The sequence below is a fragment of a genome, unplaced genomic scaffold (genome assembly GCF_019419815.1).
Source record: "Pyrus x bretschneideri cultivar Hongxiangsu unplaced genomic scaffold, Pyrus_bretschneideri_v1 Contig14, whole genome shotgun sequence".
Taxonomy (NCBI): Eukaryota; Viridiplantae; Streptophyta; class Magnoliopsida; order Rosales; family Rosaceae; genus Pyrus; species Pyrus x bretschneideri.
Window position 1 is genome coordinate 5,346,159 of NW_025999435.1, and position 18,683 is coordinate 5,364,841.

The 18,683-nt window shown below is 35.9% G+C and overlaps 3 protein-coding genes across 6 annotated transcripts; all 3 read left to right on the forward strand.

Annotated features, from left to right (window-relative positions):
• The first annotated feature begins 1,510 nt into the window (after window positions 1-1,510).
• LOC103926620 (deSI-like protein At4g17486) lies at window positions 1,511-7,707 on the forward strand. Of its 4 annotated transcripts, none has more exons than XM_048579912.1 (4): window positions 1,511-1,926; window positions 3,391-3,684; window positions 3,920-4,000; window positions 4,763-7,278. In XM_048579912.1, exons 1-4 carry the CDS (start codon window positions 1,755-1,757, stop codon window positions 4,825-4,827), a joined length of 612 nt encoding a protein of 203 aa, XP_048435869.1. In that variant the 5' UTR covers window positions 1,511-1,754; the 3' UTR covers window positions 4,828-7,278. The 4 variants fall into 4 exon arrangements, with proteins under 4 accessions (XP_048435869.1, XP_048435867.1, XP_048435870.1 ...); XM_048579910.1 differs by lacking the exon at window positions 4,763-7,278 and adding an exon at window positions 7,295-7,707 and having other exon boundaries at window positions 1,518-1,926; XM_048579913.1 differs by having other exon boundaries at window positions 1,518-1,926; window positions 3,391-3,678; window positions 4,763-7,274.
• Window positions 7,708-8,566: 859 nt separating this feature from the next.
• LOC103926624 (phospholipase A1-IIgamma-like) lies at window positions 8,567-10,773 on the forward strand. The gene is made up of 2 exons (XM_009335431.2): window positions 8,567-9,410; window positions 10,132-10,773. The coding sequence occupies exons 1-2, from the start codon at window positions 8,874-8,876 to the stop codon at window positions 10,729-10,731; spliced, it is 1,137 nt and encodes a 378-aa protein (XP_009333706.2). The 5' UTR covers window positions 8,567-8,873; the 3' UTR covers window positions 10,732-10,773.
• A 2,662-nt stretch (window positions 10,774-13,435) lies between these two features.
• LOC103939576 (putative F-box/FBD/LRR-repeat protein At4g03220) lies at window positions 13,436-16,994 on the forward strand. The gene is given in 6 exon segments (XM_048579914.1): window positions 13,436-13,626; window positions 14,532-14,981; window positions 14,984-15,555; window positions 16,049-16,222; window positions 16,502-16,739; window positions 16,742-16,994. Coding segments are annotated over 5 exon segments (1,494 nt in total). The 5' UTR covers window positions 13,436-13,626; window positions 14,532-14,548; the 3' UTR covers window positions 16,819-16,994.
• The last annotated feature ends 1,689 nt before the right edge of the window (window positions 16,995-18,683 follow it).

An 18,683-nucleotide genomic window follows, 5' to 3' on the forward strand; every position in this document is an offset into this window, starting at 1 on the left:
TAGCTTTTAGAACTAAACTAGACTGCCTTAGAATAGACTAAGCTAGACTAACTTAATGAAGCGTATAATGCAGGTGTCGGACTAAGAAGCAGGATAATTAATAAATTCTAATATTATATTAATTTATCTATATCTCTATTAATAGTTTATTCTTAATTCTTTGATTTTTTTTCCTCTTTTTTTTCTTTTTTTTTGTTCTTCTAAAGACTCTTCCTCTTCTTCGAAACCCAATCGCACACTTTGAGATCAAATCAAAACCAACTTCCTACAATTGCATATCAAATCAAAACCAACTCCCCGTAATTACAGATCAAATCAAAATCAACTCTCGACAATTTAAAATTCCACAATTTGAGATTAAATCAAAACCAATTCCACAATTTGGCGTCTCAGGTTGCTTACCCCATCTTTATAGCCGGCAATCCCAAGCTGCTATCGTCCCAATCCAAGACCTTTGCTATTTTCGTCGCCATCGCAAGCGCCGACGTTTTGGCCTCCAATATTCCTTCATCATCGTCATGTTCCTCACCCACCACTGGGTTCACAAGGATTTCAGGATTTGAGTTTCAACGGCTGTTGTGTTCCTCACCCACCACTGGGTTCAAAAAGATCCCATGATTCGGGTTAGAATGGAGACCATCGGCAGTGATCTGTGCCCACTGACAGTTGGAGGTGGTGCAGTTATATAGGTCTTGTTGGAGGAGGAAGAGATAGAAGAGAGCAGAGAAGGAAGACGATCTTAGCTAGTCCCCTCCTTTTCGAGGGCTCTCGCTAAGAACTTCTAGCGAGCCTGTTAGTCCACACGAGTCCCCTTTAGTTTCATTAAACATAATCTCAGTATCTAACAAACACTGGACAGTTTAATCCGGTGAGAGTTAAGGAAGCCAAACAAACGCAACCTTACTAGACTAGCGCCATTTTGTGTCTTTTCCCAAAAATCAATTAGAAGCCCAAGTGGTAAGATGTTCATTTTCATTCCAAGGCTTGCGAGTGCTGCTACTTAGTAGTTGTTGATCAATTTTTATTCCAAAGGTGAATAAATAGAAAATATTTTTACTCATCATCTTATATCGTTGTTTTATTTTAAATTATAAAATTTGTGATCATAGAAGATTAAGTCAAACTCATTTAATAGTTTAGGGGTTGGTTTGTAAACTTTTAATATGATCGAAAACGTTTTTAGATAAAATATTTTTGATTTCTAAAAAATCACTTAAAGTGCTTTTTTATGTGCTTCTTGCATGAAATAATAAAGTAATTTTTCAGATTTTACTTACTATTTATTAAAGATTGATTTATAAAATAATTTCATGATAAGCAGTTTTAACTATTTTAAAAGTACCTGCAACCCTTTATTTAAGAGGCAATGCGTATTACCGTTAAGTAACGATAGTGAAAAATAATGCAGCCAAATGAATATTTGTCGTATCGATCTAAGTTATAAATCCCAAATTCATACACATGACGGAATGTCGGCAAGAAAATGGTAAATTTTATTTTTGATGATATTCCACAAGACAACAACGTACAAACTACACTCAACCAATAACCAAAAAGTCGTTTTAAAATATAGTTTTGATATTTCTCCTGAAACTCCAAATTTTCTCTCTCAATCTTCCTCCCGTTTCTCGGCATCCAAACGGCGGAATAACTTTGTGCCAGGGTTCGTTTTGATCGGCGAGCGGGATGATCAGGTTGTGCTAATTTCCGAACTCAATTGAGCAGATTAGGGTTTACGAGTGACTCAATATACAATGCGGTTGTTTCCTTTGAGCTTAAGCCCAAGCTCGACCGCCAGAGCAGACAAGGAGCTCACTGATCGGAAAAAAAATCGCGCCCATTTGTACCTCAATGTCTACGATCTCACGCCTGTGAACAACTACCTTTACTGGGTTGGATTCGGGATCTTCCACTCCGGCATAGAAGGTTTGGGATTTTTGTGCCTCTTTCGGGTTTTTGAGTGATGCAAGTTTGAATTTTGAGTGTTTTATGTTTATTTAGGTGTTATTGATGTTTAATTGTGGTTAATTTGGGTTTATTGTGATGCATTTTATGAATTTTGAGGAATTTCTACAGTGTATTGTGTTGTTAGACTTTGCTGGTGTTTTGTAAGAAAAGAGTGACTGAAATGGTAACTAGAAGAGAGTGCTTGCGTCCGAAAGCATGCTGCTTAATTTATTATTGACAAGATGCAAACAATTATATCGTTTCTACTGAAGATTTCAGATAATCATGGGATGAAATGAAACCTAAAACAGCTTGTGAACATTGATTTGCCTCTCTAAGAAATCTTTTTTTGTCTCAAATGAAAACTGCGTTTATACGTTTATATGCATAATGAGATGCAGGTTTAGGTAAAGATTAGTACTTTAGAGTATTAATGGAACTTTATCGAAACAATATTTGATATTTGCATCCGTACCTGAGGAAGATGAAATTTCAGTTCTTCTTCTCGTAAGTGTTAAGTAAGAAGAAAAAAAGTACCATTTTGTTACACAAGTCCACAAATCAGCTGATTAAGAAAGTAGGATTATTTAATGAGAGAATTGTAAGTTTTATATGTTCCTTACTAGAATATATGTAGTCTGCAATGGTGGTTGTCGAATAAAAGCGTCAAATCATAAAAGGGTTTTGTAGCTAATGTAAACATCAAATATGCAGATAGGTAACATCCTATAGATTACAATATAGTATGAAATGGAGCAATCAGGATTGAGGTATGTAAACTCACCTGGTGGCAGCCATGATGAATAGAGCCTTTGGGATAGTCTCCTCCTCTCTGCATTTCTGCATGTTCAAGGCTTCAAGCTATACAATAGGGCAAGGTCTGTATTGAACATGTAGTTATGAGATTAGGGACCGAACCTATATTAATACAGTCCAAATCCACCACCCCTATTAGAGAGAGAGTTAATATTACTATGCCATATCTAACTAAAAGTCCAACTCAATGAGGGATGCCAGAAATAATCATTCACATAAAGATCTATTACGCTAAATACATTGCAGCCTACGATACATGTGTGGCCAAACAATACTCAAAATATTCTAACTGATATATTATACATAACTTTTAATTTGTGTGAATCATCAACCCACATAAGGGGTTATTGCAGCTATATCATTGCAGAACATATAATAATTATCTGTTGAATTTAGGTATAATGTTTCTTGAACCACGAGTAGCTAAATGTCAGAAAGCTGGAATGGAAATCTTAGAAAAGTACATTACTTCTTGGATTTGTAGAATCATTTACTTATTATTGTTGATGATTTGCTCATAGTTTTTCTTTATTTTGCACTGAGGTGTTTGACGGCATCCCACTGGCAGTCGTTATACAAAATTGTAGTTGGAAAACATGACAAAGTTCTACCTATTTTCGTTTACAGTTCATGGCTTGGAGTATGGCTTTGGAGCCCATGAGTACCCCAGCAGTGGGGTTTTTGAGGTAGAACCAAGAAGTTGTCCTGGCTTCATCTTCAGAAAGTCAGTCCTGGTGGGCAGCACTGATATGTCTCGCTCAGAATTCCGGTCATTTATGGAGAACCTTTCTGGAAAGTATCATGGAGATACCTATCATTTAATTGCCAAGAATTGCAACCATTTCACTGATGAAGTTTGTATGCGGCTAACTGGAAAAACTATACCTGGATGGGTAAATCGGCTAGCCCGAGTAGGTGAGAGTAAGATACTCTACTTCAATACTCACAAGACCTACACGCTACTTGAATTACATTAGGTTTTCTAGACCTTGTAAATGAATGACATATCCTCGTTTCGGATTATAAATGCACAATTGTGTGATTATTATATGATTGACTTGGCTCTGTGTGCCCATAGATTCTGTACCCTCGGTGGGTCCACAAATGTTTAATGAGCTTTTCCTTTTTCTTAGTAAAGGTTTCTCTTAATTTTCAGGTTCTTTCTGCAACTGTCTTCTTCCAGAAAACATTCAAATTTCAGCAGTGAGACGTCTTCCTGACCACCCGACATATTCTGGTATGTTCCCATCCATTGGGAAAAAAATTGTTCTATAAAGAGTTTTGAATCACAATCTTGCATATTTTTCTGACTTCCTTTTCTGCAATAGAATTATACTTTCCTCTTCTAGTCTTATGGTACTCAAGCTTCTAATGTTTTAAAAGGCGAAGGCGTGAGTGAGGCGTTTGATGGATAGCCCCGTCTAGGCGAAAGCCTTGAAGCGTGAGGACTTAATTTTTATACTATATATTATATATATGTATATATTATAATACTTTTTAAAACAGATATTCATTGTCATTCAAAAGTGCACAAATTATATGCAAATATAACTCACATGACCTAGTTTAATCAAGCAATCAAATTAATCAATATTCAAGCATCTACTTAAGTAAATGCCTATACATACATATATATATATATATATATGTAGATTATAAGAAGAAAAAGAGAAATAAGGATAAATATAAAGACTTAAAGAAAAAATAATAAAAAGATGTTTTTTCTACCGGCCAATCATTAGCATATTTAGGAAACTAATAAAACCAAAAAAAAAAAGGTTATCTAATATGTATCTTTTATATGAGGAAATAAATATTAAAAGCAAAAAGTGAAGGTTGAGGAGTTGGCGGGTAAATGTCAATAAGTGAAGATAGTGGGGTAATAAATATTAACAAAGTGGAGCAGTTAAAGCTTTAAAGGCAAAAATAGAAAATTAAAAAACAAACTCAGCCTAAAAAACCCTAGCCGTCGTCTTCATCTCCTTCATCTCCTTCGCAGGTTTCTTGGTCTGCAACTCAAAAACAGCCCTGCAACTAAAAGAAATCCATATTTCTGCAACCTAAAAATGAAAAAGGGACGCCCAGTTGACGCCTCAGGCGCCTAGGCGCGCCCCGACGAGCCTAGGCAACAGAGGCGAAAATGGTGAAGCCCCACCTCCAAGGCCGCTAGGCGCGCCACCCCGAGGCGAGTTTTTTAACACACTTTACAGATATACATATAAAATAGGTACAAGGAAAAATAAACTGAAGCAGATATTCTTTTGCTCGTACTACTAAAAGGTTCATGAACATGTAATTTGTGTGCGACGTGGTGGGAGTTGAGGTGAGATGAGAGAGGGCTGGAGTGCATAGAAGGAGAGGCGGTTGGTTAAAAGAAGGGAGATCAGAGTAAAAATAGGAAACATTGAATTAAAGAGAGTTAGACATAATGCATATAAATAATTTTAGAGTTGTTGGGTATATATAAAACCAACAATAAAGAGTGTTAGACATAATGCTCCTTTCTGATCAACTTTTACAATTTTAAGTTTACTTATCTAACCCAATACCAAAAGTGCTCAACTAATCCACTACCATATATTGCTCATCAAAATTTCAAGCCACCAATTTCTCTCTAAACCAGAGTAATCTCCACCTTAAAGCTTAAAGTTTCTGATTGATTTGTGGCTTAAATTCTTGACATTTGGAATTCCCGAGAACTGAATTTATGAATATAATTAGTTTGTTTAGACTTAGGGTCTGCTTGTTTGTTTCTCTTTTGTTTCAAACTTTTTGGTGGTCTTATGTCCATTAGAACGAGTGAGATAATAAAAATATGATATCCGATATGTGTGGGTTTTCTTAATTCTGTGTTTGAACTTGTTCCGGCCGAGGTTGAACAAATGAAATATATTAAGTTGATTATAAATGGACAAGCATCAAATGTCTGAGCAACTGTGGACATCGATTGAGCATATGGAGATATGTCTGATTTCTGGTGTCCATGCATCATGTGGTCCTGGTTGGTTGAATGATGCTTGAACCTGGAACTAAAATGCATGATATAAAAAATAAATCATAAATTCACACTTCTTTCTCCAGAAGATTCCTCTCTTATCGCAAATTTCTTGTTAATTTGGCAATGTGGTAAGATTAAACTACGTTGAGAGTTTGTAAAAGAATTAAGAAAGTTGGAGAGATTATGTGTTTGAGAAAGGGTAAAGAACTCCTAGGGTATAGGTGGGTGGTGATATAGAGTGCGTTACTTTATTGTAAATAGGATCTAAGAAAGGCATGTTTTGGAGTTCAATAAAATCACCCAAAAGAATTTCTTTAAGACCCTCTGATTAAATAAAATGCAATTGACTTCTCCTCTAAATGCTTTTGACTTTTCCACAAAATGCTTTTGAATTTTTTTTCCAAAAGCCTTTTCAACATAGTTGAATATTATTTGGATGGCTGAAATTGGCATGCCTTCTGCTTGAAAAGAGCTTTAGTTGCAAGTTCAGCTTTTGGAGAACATAATTACATGATACCGTGAAGACCACCTATTAGTCATGAACAAGCCATGATAGAGTGGTACAAGCAACCCAAATTCCTCTTTGACCATATCATTCAGTTTTCTTTTACCATGCAACAAGGTTCTGGAGAAGATGGATTAACAAATGAAGCAAAGAACACAACATGGAGTTGTGGTGCAGATGTTAATAAAAGAAAATATCGAACAATAGTTTAGAGTAGTTCATCACACAAAACATTTCAACAGATGTTCTGTTTTTCTTCTCTGGATGGTGCTGGTACTAAGCTTACCAAATGAAATGGGGGTAAGATACAATCCTTAAATTGAATCCAGCTTGTTCATATGCTGGAGAAGTTTAGCGAAATGGAGAAGAGAGAGAGACAAAAGGGAAGCTTGTGCGCACAGATTTTTATCTGAGAGAGGGTAAGAGGGAAAGTTGATACGATACAATAGATTGCTTTTGTGTTCCCTACAAAGTAAAACAAAATGTGGTTTCAACCCATGAATGGTGCACCACCTTATGGTGTACAAATGTGTGTTTTTTCTGTTCCATAAACAGGACGTTTAGTTATAACACCAAATGTGTTTTTCATTGTTATCTTTTTCATACCATGACTTGTGACCATGGATTTGCCTTGCTCTTTGATTGCGTTTGCAAGAATATTGGAATAAAATAGAATCATTTATCTTTTTTCTTCTGGAAAGATACAGAATAGGTTGAATCATCACTCTGATTGATCGGCTCAACCTCCCCGGCATACTTGCCTTTGGTTAAGATATTTGTCGTGGATGTCTGATGGTATTTACCGGATCCTGCCATGCAGGTTTTCCTATCAATTCCTAGAATCTAGGTTTACAATTTGAATTAGTTCTTGTCCTTCGTGTAGCTTTAATTGTTTAGTGAAAAGATTTGAATTGTGTGTGTATACAGATGAGGATGTATGATGTATATGCTAGAGGTGGGGGATTTGGGAACTTGACATATGTTGTGATGTGTCTTGCATAAACTTTTTTCCCCTTTACTGTATACAGACGAGGATGGTGACGACGGATCAGAATCTATTGCATCATCTGGAACAGCAGCAAGTGAGGAGGGGCCAAATCATCTTCTCCTGAATGTACCGAGTGGTGATGTAGCTTTCGTGAAGGAAAAACCTCCAAGGTTATGAAGGGAACTATAATTTATTCGGCGCATTATTATTTGTGGTATCCTCGTGTCTCCGTTTGTACTTGTACGTAGTCTATGATTCTAAACGTATCACCAAGCCGTAGTATATGATCATTCAAGACCACGGATGATAGTTCCTGGTACGGTGATGATGCTTGAGAACTGCTGTGTGTCGTTGAAATGTATGTATCTGATTCAACTTATATCCGAACTGTAACATATGTTTGATACATAGTGATTAGTTATTAGATACACTGTTTATTTAAAAAGAATTCACAGTGACAGTGTCCGTTTGTCCCGTCGGGAACATCCTAAAAAAAAGTGTGTCCGCTTCTTCGTGTTGAAAATCCCTAAATCAGTTATATTGACTCGTGTGGCGCTAGTATGTAGCACGCTCATGCAACCAAACATGACATTAAAGTGGTTATATGATGACGTTGAGCTCGGAACTGGATCCATACGGCTCACCATATGTAGGGGGCATACAAACCTAACATTTGAATCATTTAATCTTAGCTCCTCGTCCAATGACATAGTGGTTTTGGCACGACTTTATTTGCTTTTATTTTTTTTTCTCTTAGTGTTAGCCCAATTGGTGGGAGGGAGCTTTGACACAATGGAAATGTTGCTCATTTGTGATTGAAAGGTCATGGGTTTGAGTTGTGAAAATAGCTTATTTGCCAAGCAAGCGTAAGGTTGCGTACGATAGACATTCTCTTGGACCGTAGCAAAGTGGAGAGCCTTATTGGCTTAGGGTTGCCCTTTTAGTTTAGCCTAGTTGGTCTACAATGTTATATAATTTCTTTTAGTTTTTAATTCTCAATGCTTGCATGAGAGCTGTTATTGGCATTTCATAAATGTAAAAACAAAATAGATGAATACGTGTGTGTCTGTTTATATTTACCAATCATTGTTTTTACTTTTCTTTTATACGCAAAATACTGGGGATGAGAGGTTACATCAAATGTAAGGGTGAGTGATCTTAACCAAATAAGTAATAAACTCCTTACGTCAGTCATTGTTTTGGAAGGAAAACAAAAATCACAATGGCCTACTTTTTGTTTTTGTTTTTTTTAACAAATGATATTATTTTGGGGGAGTGGGCTAATAAGTCTCACAAGGTGACGAAAATCAAACTTATAACCTCTCACTTATAATTGAAGAGGAATACCACTAGACCGTAATACTGAGTGGCCACACTAACCTAATAACTTAGAAATTTTTTATATATAAGAGTATGAAAAACATAAGCAAAAATGTATCGTGAAGTATGAGGTTGGATCACGGATAGTACAGGAGCCATGACACAAGCATGCATAACCAATTCCTTAGAGTTGGTTAAGCGTGCAAGAATATCAATCCTAATTCCAAGTTGGCTATAATTAAGCAATTAAAATATCAATCGATTTTGAGTTAGTCTGTTAGGCAAGAGAGAAGGAGATCATGGATACCATAGCAACAAGGTGGAGGCTTCTTGGTGGCGAAACTGATTGGGAGGGTCTACTTGACCCTCTCGACATTGATCTCCGTCGCTGTATCCTTCACTATGGCGAAAGAGTTGCCACCATTGGCGACTCCTTCATCAGCGATCCAAGATCGAAGAATTGTGGACTTCCCCGTTACACAAAGACACATTTGTTCTCTAAGGTGGGATTGGAGAATTCTAATCCATACAAGTACACTGTGAATAAATATATATATGCAGCAACAGAATTTTTACCCGGGAAATCGATCTGGTTAGGTTATGTGGCGGTAACAACGGATGAGGGAAAGGAGGTGTTAGGGAGGAGGGACATTTTGGTTACATGGAGAGGAACTGAACTGGATGCAGAGTGGGGTGTTGACTTACTGTTCGATTTAGTGTCAGCTTCTGATATTCTGGGAGACAAGTATGATCCTAAGGTGCACCATGGTTTTCATTCCTATTACAATTCTGCCGACCCTGAATCTCCATACAGTAAAACTAGTTGTAGAGCACAGGTAACTTTTTTTTATTTGTATTTTTGTATTTATGGGGTTATTAAGTCCATGGTTGCTCAACACATGTACTCTTTACCTGCTTATGCGTTCATAGCACAAGACTTTACTACTCATCACCGATATATCGTAGGATTCTATATCAATGGAGCACTTGTAATTTGATTTCTTATTTCTTTGGTTCTTGCATCTGTTAGCATGCAAGTTCATTGGAATAACTTTTAAATTTAAATTTCATGGCATGATAATTTATTGGATCAATACTTAGTTTCAACTTTTATTGCACATATACACACACATACGACATCTCTTGGTATGAAAATTGTAATTTGCACATCTAGAAACAAAATACGATAGGATAATGGATTGTAGACACCATCTAACGAACTACAAGCACTCGAGTACATGATGAAATTCTGTTTATAGAGGACATTATAACAATATGCAAGCCTCTTTCTCTTCATATGTACTGTCAAATCATCAATATTCGCAACTCTCGTTTAATACTATTGTTCTGCTTTGCTGTGATACGTTACTTTCGTATATATTACACAAATTTGTTTATATCAGTTGTTAGTTCATGTTTTATCATATTGTTTTTTGTTATATCGTTAGATAAAATTGTTATAGTGTCGACTGTTATACTGAGTTTACTGTTGTTACAACGCTTTTGTTATCGTTATATCGGTTCTTATTCTGATTGCATTCCAAAATTACTTTGTAGGTTTTAACTGCAATTAAAGAAGTGGTGGATCGATACAAGGATGAGGAAATCAGCATAACTGTTTGTGGCCACAGCATGGGCGGTGCATTTGCAATTTTAAATGCTACAGACATAGTTTGTAATGGGTACAACAAACCTACAGACCGTCCAGACAAAGCCTGTCTTGTTACATCCATTGTGTTTGCTAGCCCTCGTCTTGGAGATCAAGGTTTCCACAACGTATTCTCAAGTCTTCACAATCTTCACGTTTTGCGAGTCACAAATAGCTACGATATAGTCCCTTATTTACCACCGTTAGAAAAGTATGTTGATGTTGGAAAAGAGCTGAAAATTGACACTCTTAAGTCGCCCTATTTGAAGAATGCAAAAAAAGACGCGCACCGTTTGGAGATTTACTTACATGGAGTTGCAGGAACACAAGGGCGAAATGGTTTTCAATTGGTAATCAACCGTGATATTGCATTAGTAAACAAAAAGTTGGATGGTCTAAAGGATGAATATAATGTAATTGTTAATTGGTGGACTGAGAAGAACAAGTCTATGGTTCAAATGGATGATGGCTCTTGGGTGCTGTTGGATCATGAAAAGGATGATGTTTAAAGGGCCTACAATTTGAATAAATTTGATGTAAAGTATAGTTTGTCTTCCAGTGTTCGTCGTCTGGCATTTCGTGTATTCACTAATGTTCTACGTCAATTATAAAGCATTGTCGTACAATAATGCCTTATGCAGGGATCATGACACGTGTGCACGACGCGGCCTAATAATAAATAAATGTAACAATATATTAGCTAATTTTTTATAATGAATCTTAAACGAAATTGCACTAAAGTTAGGTCGTCATTCGTAAGTGGCACGTTGTGTGGCTCGATTACAGTGATAAGTAAGTAAGGGTTGCTATATCTCCATCAACACCCGGATACATTTTTAAGTAGGGCAAGGGGGCCGTAGAAACTTCTTTTTGGGCGACTCACTAAAAGTTGTTTGGAAGCATATGCTCACATCAACTTTATCTAGGACATGCAAAACAAGTATTTTGGCCTTACTAGACAGGGAAGGGTAAACATGTTAGGACAGGAGGGTAGGGTTCAAGAGAGTAGAATGTGTTTAGGAACATGGATTATAGGAATCTTAAAGGGAAATATATGGAAGTAGTAGAAGTTATGGTGAGAAGAAGGATTAGTATTATGTGCCTCCAAGAAACTAAGTGGGTTGGTCTTAAGGCAAAGGATCTCGAAAATTTAGGTCTGAAGCTTCGGTATTTGAGACAAACAGTACGAGGAATGGTTTGGCATCATCATAGACAAGATCCTAACATAAAATATTGTAGATGTTAAGAGGGTTGGGGATAGAATTATAGCAATTAAGATTGTGATAGGACAAGAACTTGTCAATGTGATTAGTGTGTATGCACCTTAAGCTGGATTGGATATGAGTTTGTAGGAGAAATTTTAGGAAGATCTTGGAGAATTGGTTCAAGGGATCTTTCAAATGGAGAAGTTATTTATAAGAGGAGATTTAATGGACATGTGGGCAAGGGGAGAGACAACTACAGAGGTATTCATGGTGGCCATGGTTTTGGGGAGAGAAATGAGGATGGGAAAGTCATCTTGGATTTTGCAATGGCATACGATGTCTTTTTAGCCAACACTTTCTTTAAGAAGAGAGAAGAGCATGTGAGCACTTGCAAGAGTGGGTCATCGAAAACACAAATAGCTTTCCTTTTAACAAGGAAGGAGGATCGCATAACTTGTAAGAATTGCAAAGTTATACCGGGAGAGAGCTTGGCTAACCAACATTGCTTGTTGGTGATGGATGTACATATAAAAAGAGATAAAATAAAGAACAAGACCTTGAAGTGTCCAAGGACTAAGGACTGGATGGTGGAATCTAAAAGGAGAAAAACAATTCTGTTTCGAAAAGAAGGTACTCACCCAATGTGTTTGAGATACAGAGGGGTATGCTAGCCAAATGTGGGATTCCATGGTTAGTTGTATCCAAAAAGTGGTAAAATGGGTATTAAGAGAGTCCAAGGGTTTCGCTCCACATCAAAAGGTTTGGTGGAAGGTGAAGGTACAGACAAAAGTTAAGGCTAAGAAGAAATGTTGTAAAGCCTTATACAAGGATATAACAAAGAAAAATGTGAAAGTATAAAATAACAAAGAATGAGGCGAAGAAAGTCGTGAGAGAAGTGAAGCTAGTAGCTTTTGACGATATGTATAAGCGATTTGATACCAAAGAAGGAGAGTTAGATATCTATAAACTAGCTAGAGCTAGGGAAAGGAAGATAAGAGACTTGAACCAAGTAAGGAGCATCAATAATGAGAATGGAAATGTCCTATTTACAGAGAACGGGATTAAAGATAGATAGAGAGGGTATTTTCATAATCTTTTCAATAAAGGACATGAAGGGAGTACTTCTTTGGAGAGTTGAGTAACTCAGAAGAGTGTAAAAATTACTCCATCTACCACCGAATCAAAAGGAAGAAGTGGTTATAGCTTTGAAAAAGATGAAGCATAGAAAAGCAGTGAGCCTATATGATATACCAATCGAAATGTGGAATGTCTTGGGAGAGGGTGTAGCATGACTTGCAAACCTTTTCAATAAGATTTTGAAAAAGAAGAAGATACCAAATGAGTGGCGAAAAAGCACTTATGTGCCTATCTACAAGAATAAGGGCGACGTGCAAAATTACATGAACTATAGGGGTATTAAGTTAATGAGTCATACAATGAAGCTTTGAGAGAAAGTAATTGAGCACAGATTGGGGCAAGAGACGGGTCTCAGACAATCAATTCTGGTTCATGCCTGGCCGCTCAACCATGGAAGCAATTCATCTCTTACGACGATCGATGGAAAGATAAAGAGATATGAAAAAGGATTTGTACATGGTCTTTATATATTTGAAAAAAGCGTATGATAGGTCCTCAAGAGATATTATTTGGAGGATTTTAGAGAAGAAAAGAGTATGAGGTATCATTTTTATTACTGTTTTTTATTCTAAGAATATTTGTTATAGTTATGAAAAGTAAATAATGGAATAAATATTAATTTAATTTGACATATCAGATGAAGAAGAAAACATTTAAAAAGATTAAAGTACCATATAAACTCTCAAATTTAGCAAGCGTCCCCTTATCAAAGTGGTAGAAATATGTTAAGGTCCTTACATGATGGCTAATCTAACGTAATCCAACAAAATCTATTTTTTGGGAAAAAAAAAAAAAAAAAAACTCTCAAATTTATAACATCTCGTTTTAAATCATTTAAAATATACTTTTCAAACGAGTCTTATTTATTTTTTTGTGGCTTTTCAAATTCGGCTTTACCTAGAGGCTTGAGCCAAAAGGAGAAGAAAAACTCCAACCCGCTCTTACCTCGTTTCCCCTAACCTTCAAAAACCCTTGGCATCCCTCTCCGACCAGGATTCTTGTGTGTGCCGGCCTATGAGAGTTGGAGCAGACAGAGGCCTGTCGCGTTGAAGGAAGTTTTGGGTAAGCCCTTCGCTACTGATATTTTCTTATTTGTTTTTCTTCAATTTTATGTTCAATTTTTGGTTTGGTGATTGGCAACATTTGAAGATTTCAGACTCAATTTATAGGAATTTAGAGGGACCCCTTTAGTTTTATGCATATATAATTGTTTTATTTTCTTTTACAGCTCTCTGTAATCTGTCAACTGTCTGGTTCTGTTAACCAACAGGACACCCATAAGAATTAGTTGCAGAAAATGCCTTACCAAGTTGTAGTTTTTGCACAATTTTTTAAGGGTCCGTTTGATTATTATTTCGGCCTGTTCGATAGCCATTTCGTTTTAGTTTTTAGTTTTCGTTGTGTCAAATGTTTGAGATAGAGGGAATGTATACGGAGGAACGAGGAGGAGGAGGGAGGAATATAAGAGAACGTAGGAAAAGGAAAACTAGAAACGAAAGTTTAATGAAATAGTTTTTAGTTTTCTTTGTGTACTCTTCAATGTACATTTGTTCTGCTTCCTTTCCATCACCCTTTCTCCAACTTTGCTCATCCCTCTTTTCTCCCGTATTCCTAACAAAAGAGTGAAAACTAAAAACTAGAAATGAAATGGTTATCAAATGACAAAAAACTAGAAAATCAAGCCTACTTGAAATTGTATTCAGTTTTTGGTTTTTGGTTTTCATATTGTGTACCTTTCTTCCACAGGACCACATCCTTCTCAACACCACCCATCCTCTATCCTTATTCGATCCTGCTTTATCGCTTGTATTTGCTCTTTATATCTAACCAAAAAGTGCAAACTAAAAACTTGATATGAAATAATTACTGGGTCCTTAGTTTAGAAAATGGTATGTGTAGGTCTTTGGCTTGATGCTGTTAATGATATGTATATTTACATAACTTTGTTTTCATGTTAATCGTTGTAGAAGAGCAACCAAGTATCATGGAACACAAACATAAGCTTTTCGCTACTGAAAGTTCTCAAGCTCAAGGAACTTGTCCCAACTATATAATAGATAGATTAAGTAATCTTCCAGATGAAGTGGCTCATCAAATTCTAGCATTCCTCAATTTTAAGGAACTCATTCGAGTGGGTAGCGTTTCCAAAAGATGCAGAGAGCTCTTTCTTTCTACCCCTTCATTGGTAATTTGTTCACCAGACTCAGGAAACAAGCAGAAGCATTTGAACTTACTGAACTCTTTTGATAGATTCTTGCTTCATCGTGGGGATAATAAGATACAACGCCTTTCTGTTAGTTGGTGTATCAGTTCAGGCCTCGCCAACAAGATTTTTCGTATGATCAGGTGGATCCATATTGCGGCAAAGTGTAATGTCGAAGAGCTTGATTTTGCATTGAATGGCAAGCATACACCTGGACATTAGAACTCCCAGCTTGCATCTTTCTTTGTGGATCTTTGAGGTCACTATTGGTGTATGTGGATACAATTCTTAAAGCGCCCTCATTTACTTGCTCAAGTAATCTCCAATGCTTAACGTTAAAAAGTGTTACGATGGATGAAGGGTTTTGCAAATGGATCTCAAGTTCCTGCAAATGCATTAAGAAATTGCAGCTTAGTTATGTTTCAATAGAAAATATCACCATTGAAAGCTCATCTTTGGAATCATTTAGTTTGGTGGGTTCCTCTTTACGTGGCATTCGCTTATGCCATCTTAACATTTCATGTGAGAAGCTTATAGATATACATATAGAGTTTTATAATTTGGACAGCAGCAGCAAGTCAATGAATATTTTTGCTCCAAATCTGAAGTATTTGACATGGATCGGAAGTATATTGAATTACCATAATCTTGGGAAATTAATGTGTTTAGAAAAAGCTGAGATTTTTCTGAAGCGTAAGAAAGATGACTATGACTTTGACAAAATATTTGAGGTTCTGTGCAGCATCCGCAAGGTTAAAGCTCTTATTCTAAGTGAAGATACCACACAGGTAAAGATAAGTATCCTTAGAAATTCAGGATGTTTTGCAATATGAACTTATGTATGTTTATCTTTCTGGAATCTTTACAATCTCTTGGTATGAGGCCATGTCATACTAATAATACGGATGCCTGATTTTTGCTTCTTAAACTTTAAAATTTCTTTCTAGTTGTATGGAACCAAATTATATTGGTGCTGGAGTTGTTGTTTAAAAGACGTAAACATTACAGGAACTATAAAGACATTGGTTAGACATATGAAGTTGGCAAACTAAGAAGCACGATCATGGTTTTAACTTTTGAGGAATTACTGACTATGTATATAGATACTGGAAATATTTTTCATAACGCTCAACTTTATTACATTTTTCTCATAGGGTGTTTGTGTACACATACTGGAAATATTTTTCGTTAGGCTTAACTTTATTACCTTTTTCTCATAGGGTATTTGTGTACACATACTTTTCCATATAAGAAATTGATTTAATATTTAAAATAATGCAGGCACTGTTCAGGGAAGGTTCCATGCAACTACAGTTCGATGATATTTCTTACTTGAGCTTGCATGCTGGGGGCGTGTTTGATGACCTTGTCCCAGCTATGGTCTCTCTTTTGAGAGGAATGCCTAACTTGAAAACTTTGCACATAAACTCTTACCCTCGATTCTTTGGCTCAAAAGTAAGTTAAATGTCTCTCTCCCCCTCTCTCTCTCTCTGCCATACACATACACACAACGCAACAGAAAATCTTATACGATCTGAAATTTCTAGAATTCTAAGGCAGAGATGTTAAAGCCATTATTCCTAGACAAGAGCAATGTATAACCCTCATCTTCTTAAGATGTATCCTGTGTTGGTAGTGCAGTGCTGGAAATATTCCTTTTATTTGGGAAGTAATTTTTTTTATTTTTGGTATGTTACTAAACAAATTTACTTGATTTGGTTGTTGCCTTTCCAGTCGTGCAAGTTTAATAGGAAATATTGGAAATCCCAAAACTTGGACTTTGTTCATCGTCTCGAGGAGGTAAAAATAGAGCTTTCCAACGGGTACAATGGAATGGAGTTTGCAAGGTATATTCTGGAGCATGCTCAGAATTTGAAGAAAATGGTTATACATTATCCACCTCAGCAATCATATGTTGAAGGGAGGTTAAGCAAAAGCGAGATGATTTCTACTACCTCCATTGACTATCAGAAAAGGATCTGCATAAACTACAAAGCTGGTCTGAATCTGGTACTTACTATAGGTATTTGATTCAGGGAAAGTCGGCCTAATATTGTAATGTTTGTTCGTGACTGTAATGCGGATTATTTTCCTCAGAACCTAATATTCTAAGTTTCGCTTCTGTTCTCAACAGTTGAGCTATATTGTGTTCGGTGTGCTGTTTCAAATTTGTTTACAGAAGTACTAGTAAGCAAGAAATCTAGTTGCCGATGAATCGGTTTTTTCCCGGTGTCGGAAATTTCTCTTATTTGGACAGAGGCCTAAAGGGGCTTTCGTGATTTGGGGTTCGAATAGATTGGAAATTTGAAAGGTTGAAGTGAAAATATGTTGGGGTGTTTGTGCTTTTGTTCATTTACATAAGCAAAAAAGGTAGAAAATTACAAGTTAGGAAACTCTTAAGGGGATTTCCATTTTTTTTTATAAAGATGAGGATTAGTTGTAGAGTCTAAATCATATCAAATTTTAACGATCCGAACCGTTTATTTTCAAGTTGCATCTCATAGATCATCCTTACAAAATTTGAGACATTTGATTGAGTTCAAAGAAATTAACGAGTATTTTGTTGTATAAGAAATAATGAAATTTTCTTGATGGTTAAATAGACAAATGGTTTCGGATTGAATTGAATTTTTGCAAGGATGGTCTATGAATCGAGACTTAAAAAATAGACGGTTCGAATTGTTAAAGTTCAATGTGGAGTGGGCCCCACACTGGGAATCCCTTTGCATAAAGGGCTGTTACAAGATATATCCCAAAAAAGTAGTGTATATTTTTGTGAAGTAGAATTGGTGAATGAGAAAGGAATGTAGAAAAATGAGAACGAAAACTATCTATTGAACAAGTTATTAGAGAAAAAAAGTGAATACGAATTGCAAACGAAATGGTTATGAAACGGATCTTTAGAATCTTGAAAGAGTAAACCAATTTGATGAAGAAACACAAAATATAAAGGGCTTAAGAATGGAGACAGTAACACAACACATTGTTGGAAATATATATTTATGGGTAACAAAAACACAAGACGTGTGGCTTTAACCCCGCCAGCTTCCTAATCTAATGTGTGGGTTCAACGCCGCCTGGCAATTCCTGATATGATCCGATAGCCCAACACGACACGAAATTAACAGGTGTTCGGATCGATACAATAACGAATTGGGTAACTCGATAAGCACTTGTTAAGATAACGGGTTGGTTCAGGTATACATGTGGGTAACACGATATACGATAAGCAAAATATTAATTTTATAATTTTATAACCTTAAAAAAAGTACTATAATAATTATATATATTAATTTAACAATTTTATACCTCTAAAAACTATAATAATTATATATATATATATATATCTATATTAAATTAAATTTAAAAAATTGGTGACCATTGGATCGGTTGAGATTTAATCTCAGCTATCCATTGTGCATTAGGTTGGAGGCTAATATATTTTTATATGGTATAATACTATTGTTTTATTTCTTTTCATAATTACTTTGGTAAACTTCACATAATTTGAATGGTTTTCAATGTTTGGTTTTTCTATATTTAGTTTATGCGGAAGAGAGTTCTGACGTGGAAAACCTTACTGAAATCATCATCAACATAACTCTTGAAGGCAATAGATCAAGCTAAAGTTCCAATACAATTTCCTCATGATGATCGATGAAAATTGAGGATTTTGTAAAAGAAATAACAAGCAAGCTTTGAGTTCCATTGGCAAGGTTTAAATTTTTGAGAAAGGCTTCACAACCTTGAAAACAAAAACTTTTTCATTTTGCAAATATTTTGTAATAGACTAGTAGTGTATGGATGCTTTTTTATTAGGCTCTTATTTTCGAGTGTAGATATAGTACTTAAACGACAAATGTGTTTTAATGTTTTGAAGTAATATTTATGTGGCAATGTGTGGTATGTGCAAATT